Source organism: Fukomys damarensis, unplaced genomic scaffold, assembly GCF_012274545.1.
Source record: "Fukomys damarensis isolate Sample0158 unplaced genomic scaffold, DMR_v1.0_HiC HiC_scaffold_29, whole genome shotgun sequence".
NCBI classification, from domain to species: Eukaryota; Metazoa; Chordata; class Mammalia; order Rodentia; family Bathyergidae; genus Fukomys; species Fukomys damarensis.
The window spans coordinates 19,922,394-19,928,393 of NW_022900941.1; the positions used below are offsets into that span (position 1 = coordinate 19,922,394).

Genomic DNA, 6,000 nt, shown 5'->3' on the forward strand with positions numbered 1-6,000 from the left:
CCTACCTAAACAGAGCCAATCAATATTTTGGTTTCTTTTGTGTTGTTTTCCAGGAACTTGAAGTGGGTTTGAAACTATTCAAAGATACTGTAATTAGGAGTACTTAGCTGCCACATTTTTCCACTTTGTAGATGAAGTCAGTCAGCCTGAAACAAGGACACAAAGAAGGTTGTCAGGGACAGCAGAGGCAAAAGAGAGATCAGGGCAATACTTGAGCTTACTCTTTCCCGAGTCCCAGAGGCATGGAGACTCTCCCAAAGCCTAACTTTTTGCTATTTGTGAGACAAATAACATAGTATCTTTCCAGTGAATTATGTTTTTTCAATTTATATGTAAGTGGAGTTTTTGGCATTCCTGAACAAAATACATGCAGGCCTCTCAGGCAAAGGAATAACATCTCTCTCCGGCTGTTTTTCTGCTTTCCTTTGTCCTCACATGTCCTAACCTGTCAAATGCAGGTTGGAAGCTCATTCACTGAGATGGTGATGACATTTCCATGGCTGCTTTCCATCACAAAATATCAAACTCTAAGAGAGGGTCACAGGACACAGTGAGATGTGCCCATTCTGTCACCATCTTTTATGGAAAGACATTAACAAAAGGAAGTATTTATCTTCAGTCATCACTTTTTTTATCGTTTCCTACCTCTTTTTTTCTCCAGTTTTTCAGCTGTTAAAATGTATTCGCACAGATATTGATAAATTTACTTTGGGAGCTCAGTATCTGGAGGGTAGCAGCCCTAATTTTGGTCATGGTTCTGGCAATTTTTAGCACTGCATTTTTGGCCAAGTTTCTAAATTCTGCAAACATCTGCTTTCTTCTTTATGTCATGAGGATAGTAATACATTGATTCTAGTACCCCCTCACACACACACAAATTAATATCCACAGAAATTTAAATCCATCATATCAAGTGGTATAATATTTATAAATAACCTATGCATAACCTTTCATAATTTTAAATCATTTCTGGATTACTTATAATAGCTAATATAACTATGTTAATTTTTATTATATTGTATTTTACAGGGAATAATGACAAGAAAAAATATGTAAATGTTCAGTAAACATCCAAGTTTTTTAAAAAATAAATTTAACCTTCAATTGGTTAAGTCCTCAGTAGTAGAATGTGGACCCCTCAAATATGAAAGATGAGCTATACCTATTCTTCTGAGTTTTAGAAAAACTAGGTAAATTCTACAAAGTACTTGCCATTGTACCTGACATAAATTAAGAGCTCAATAAATTACAGTTATTATAATTTTGATTAAAACTCTGATTATGTTTATTAGCACCATCTGCCTACCCATACTTAATGGAAAGAGCAAAACCTTTAGTGATCTGGGTAGTGGAAAGTTAGTGAGAGAATCCTAGTTATTGACAATCTTGCTCCAAGAAGCCTGTTTTTGGGACCCAGTGTGTAAAGTCTTGTTAATGTGGGTGAATGGATGCTTGTTTTGTGAGTAAAATTATCATTCTGATCCTGATTTATCTTTATATATCAGCTGTTGTCAAAGATATAAGAGATTAAAGTTAAAGACTGGCTGATTCCAAGATACATACCAGGAGCCTATTGCTATTTGTATTGGTTTTTAAAGTGATCCCTGATGGAGGCTTGTTTCCTGTCATTTCTTTATACTCTGCCTCATAGAGGGTCAAACAAAACTCTCTTCCATTGCAACTTCTTTTACTGGAGGTCTCAGGTATGAGGACTTTCAGATTCCACATTTGCTATAGTGATGTTAGAGTCCTTTTTCTAATGCTGTATAACAAGCATATACCTAGAAATTCTGCAATGGATCTGTCATTTGGGTGGTGAGAAATAAATTAATCCTTCCTCTCAAACAAAAAATTTAAATATGCATTTAGTTTATGCTATTATTTTTTTCATTTTAGTGAGTAAACATTTACTACAACATTTGTTTTGAATGAATTTACTGTATATTGCTTTTGAACCTCCTCTTAATCTTCAAAACATGCACTTAAAATTATTTATTTATTTATTCTTTTTATTGAGTTTATTGGTACAATCTAGGTATACAATACACTTACATTCGTTATTAGGATCCTGTACCTTTACATGATAGGTCTTGATTCTCATTTTTTCCCCTTGTCCCTGCCCTTCCTTCACCCCCTCCTCCCCTCCCCATTTACAAACACTTTATTTCCATTTTTTCATTTTCTCATATTTTTTCCTCTCCCTTATTACCTTTCCCCCACCCTTCCCACTTTCCCTACACCTTTAGCCCTTTACTTCCTATTTTATGTTATTAATTTTCTCATTAGGATCTTGTGTACTATTATAGTTTTTCACACCAGCAAAACTATTCAGTATTTCAGTTAAAGAAATCTCTGTATGAACATTAAAAATAGGGGATCCTAAAATAAAACTAAAAAAGGAAAGTAAAAGAGAAAAGGCAGTGATGCAAAATCAAAATAATCCTTAAATCTGAAGATGAAAATTGCCCCTGAAAATATTTAAATTGCTTCTTGCTCTTATAGTCTATTATTCTTTTTTTTTCATTATTTAGAGAATACTTTATTCCTTTCTGTAATCAAACCCACATAGATATGACCTTACGTATTTAATACAAAGTTATGGTACTATTTTATAATTTCACAAAAGCCATAGAAATAATCAAAGCAATTATTAAATATTGATAAATCAAGTATAAGAATTGTCATCTGCTGTAGTCTGAAAGTTTTGGTCTTCTCACAACACATGTTGAAACTTAAACCCCAAAATGATGGAATTATACGGTGGTACCACTGAGGAGAGATGATCAGATGATGATGGTTTTACCCTCATGCACAGGATTAACACCCTTGTCAAAGAGATTTTAAGGAAATTGCTCTCCCCTTTTGGCATGTACATGCATGTGGAAATTGCCACATATGAAGAACAGGTCCTCACCAGACATCTGCCAGCACGTGGTCTAGGCCTTCCCAGTTTCCCGAACTGTGAGCAATGTTTCTGTAAGCAATAAGTTACCCAGTCAAAGGTATTTTCTAATAGGAACTTAGACTGAGACACTATTCTAAAGAAACCAATTATAAGTTCTGTTAAAACATTTCTAAAGCAGGATATAATGTTCCCAATTTGTGTGCTTTTACAGACTCTTTAGACTTTAAGTTTCTATGACTCCGCCTTCTCCAAATTATACCTTTCCATTTTTGCCATTACCACAGTTCCCCCTTATCCATGAGGGATACATTCCAAGACTCCCAATGAATGTCTGAAATCATAGAGAGTACCAAAACCTCACATAGCATTTTATAACAAAATTTAATGTATAAATTAGGCAGAATAAGAAATTAACAATAGCAGATAATAAAGTTGAACATCTATAGAAATATACTGCCAAAATTCCAAACATCACTAATCTTGTGCTTTAAGGCCAATAAGTAAATGTGAGTTACTAGGAAACAAATACTGTGATATCATGACAACTGATATGATAATCAAGATGCCTGTTAAGTGACGGACCAATGGGTAGTCTATACAGCTTTGATACACGATAAAAACAATGATTTATATCCTGCGGGATGGAATAGGATAGTATAAGATTTCATTATGCTATTCAGAATAGAAAAAAAATTTAAAATAGAAATTGTCTATTTCTGTAATTTCTCATCCAGTAATTTTTAGACCATGGCTAACTGCGAATAAGTGATACCTTAATGGGGGGAAAAAAAACACAGATAAGAGACGGGGAGGCTACTGCCTGTCTTTAAATCCCCACTTCCTTCATGTTGAGACTTTCTCTGCAGCCATCCTGTGCCACTCTACTCCTCCAGTGAGCTTTCTTTGATGCCTAGCAGCTGCTGCCCCTATCCCTGGGCCTGGCTGGTGCCTCTACGACCCGTCAGTTCTTAGATCACCTTCTTCACATCCTGCAACACAAGTGTGGCATGACTGTGCTAACTGACCGGGCTGTACCCTCTGCCGGGGCAACAGCATCTCTGAAGCATCTATTTCCTGATGGGGGAGAGGGACAAGAAGGAGATGAAACCCAGCTTCCCAATGTAAACCGTCAGGCTGTCACCTAATAAATGACTCTTCCTTCCTCCCTGTCTCTCTCTCACCCCCCCCACAGTTACCACAGCAGCAATGGCTGCAAAGGTGCTAGTTTTCCAGTAACTTCTGGACTTGCGGGATGGTGGGAAACACAACTTGGAAATATAAAAGACCTCATACTAGAATAAACTTTGATCAGAAAAGACTGGATCCCAGCATTTGCTGGCATTTAAATGCCTCCTCTCCCTTTATGGACAGTGCTGAGAAGTGGTACCACCTGACCTCTCTGGAAGATGTAATAGGTAGCAAAGCCTTACTTGTGCTTACGTGTGGATGTTGAGGCCATGGTAACAAACTACTTTCTGTATATAGTTAACTTTGCTTCCCTTCCTTTCCTCTTCAGCTCTTGACTCTCACGCTTGCCAACCTGGGATTGCATCTCCTTGGCATAAAATCTTTGCTTGAGGCTCTGTATTCTAAGTACTTATGTGAAAATAGAGTTATCAGCTGAAATTGTCTAAATATATAAGGAACTTCTTTGTGAAGTATGAACACATGAGTATTGCCAGTTAGAATTGAGGGAAAGTCACTCATCTCATGCATATCTGCTCAAAATTTTATAATAGGAAACTTTACATCAGGCAAGTGGTTGGGCCGGGTAACCATTAAGAACCTTTTAATTCTAAGCATCTATTTCTGTGAGATGTACAGAATTTCTGAGTAAGATCAGTATGAAATATCCTCAAAGAATATTATTCAACACAGAAATCATACTGAGAAAGTAACTTTTTATGGCAATAGAGAACGTGTTTTACCCCAATTTAGTCCATAGGAGAAAGCACTGAACTCTACCCCCCAAAAATCATGAAAAATACAAGAGAAGTATATGCCCCAAAGCTGTACATATTCTCTTTAGATGTGATTATTGATTGAGCCAGTTTATCAACTACAGTTAGACCAATCATGTGTTGTTTTTCTTGTTTTGTCAATTCTGGCCAAGTTCTAAAACAAATGAGTATATAAAGCCCATGGCATAAATTTACAATTTCTATATCAGTTCCAAATTACTCTCAATGATGTTTCAACATTAACAATTGAGAGATAACTTTGAGAGGAGAAAGCTACTGGAATCTGGAAGTAGGGTTTTCCTGAGCAGAAGGCGGCAGGAACCAAAACTTTGAGATGCTAATAATTTGAGTAACACTGAGAATGTTCTTCTCTCCCACAGGGGGGAGACTGTGGGGAAGGGGTCCAGGTGCGCAGCCTTTCGTGTATGGTCCACAATGGTTCACTCTCTCACACGGCTGTCCAGGGAGGCGATGCACTGTGTGGAGAGATGCCCTTTCCAGAGAGCATGCTGAAGCAGCTCTGCACCGTGCCTTGCCCAGGTATGCAAGGTAGCATGGCGATCTAATTTTCTGTGTGTGCATGTGTGTGTGTGTGTTTCCTGGAGAGAGACTATCTCATCAAAATTGAAGATTTTAACTGACTAAATGATTTCGAATTGTGATAGTGGTTACCATTTTGGAAAATACTACTACTTCGATAGAGATAAAGTAGGCAAAAGGAGATAAAGCACTGGATTTGGAAATTTAGGCTAGAACCTTGACTCTCTTGCTTTTCTGGCCCCTTTGAGATATGGTATCTTCATCTAGATAGTTGGTTGAGTCAACAGTGTGTAGCATATTGGCCAGGGCTCAGAGAATATAAACTGAGTCCAACAACAGATAAATCTCAGGTGATGGCATGGTGGGATCAGTAACGCTGAGTTTGTAAAACCACTCTGTAAACAGTTAAGTTCTATGTAAATGAAGCATTATTAATTACATCAAATGTAAGTTCATTTTAATCCTGGTAACACAATTTAGGTTGTATAGAATACATTTAAGATGACTTAATATATCCGTATGATACAATAAGTATGTGAGAACACACTTATACCTATATATATATATATATATTATATAATATTTATATACACA

The 6,000-nt window shown here is 36.7% G+C and overlaps 1 protein-coding gene across 1 annotated transcript in view; it reads left to right on the forward strand.

Moving 5' to 3' along the window:
* Positions 1-6,000, forward strand: part of Thsd7b (thrombospondin type 1 domain containing 7B) — a 718,705-nt gene that overhangs the window by 690,793 nt on the left and 21,912 nt on the right. The window contains exon 21 of the mRNA XM_010606147.2: positions 5,247-5,406. Coding sequence (XP_010604449.1) covers positions 5,247-5,406 — 160 coding nt within the window. The remainder of the gene's footprint in view (positions 1-5,246; positions 5,407-6,000) is intronic.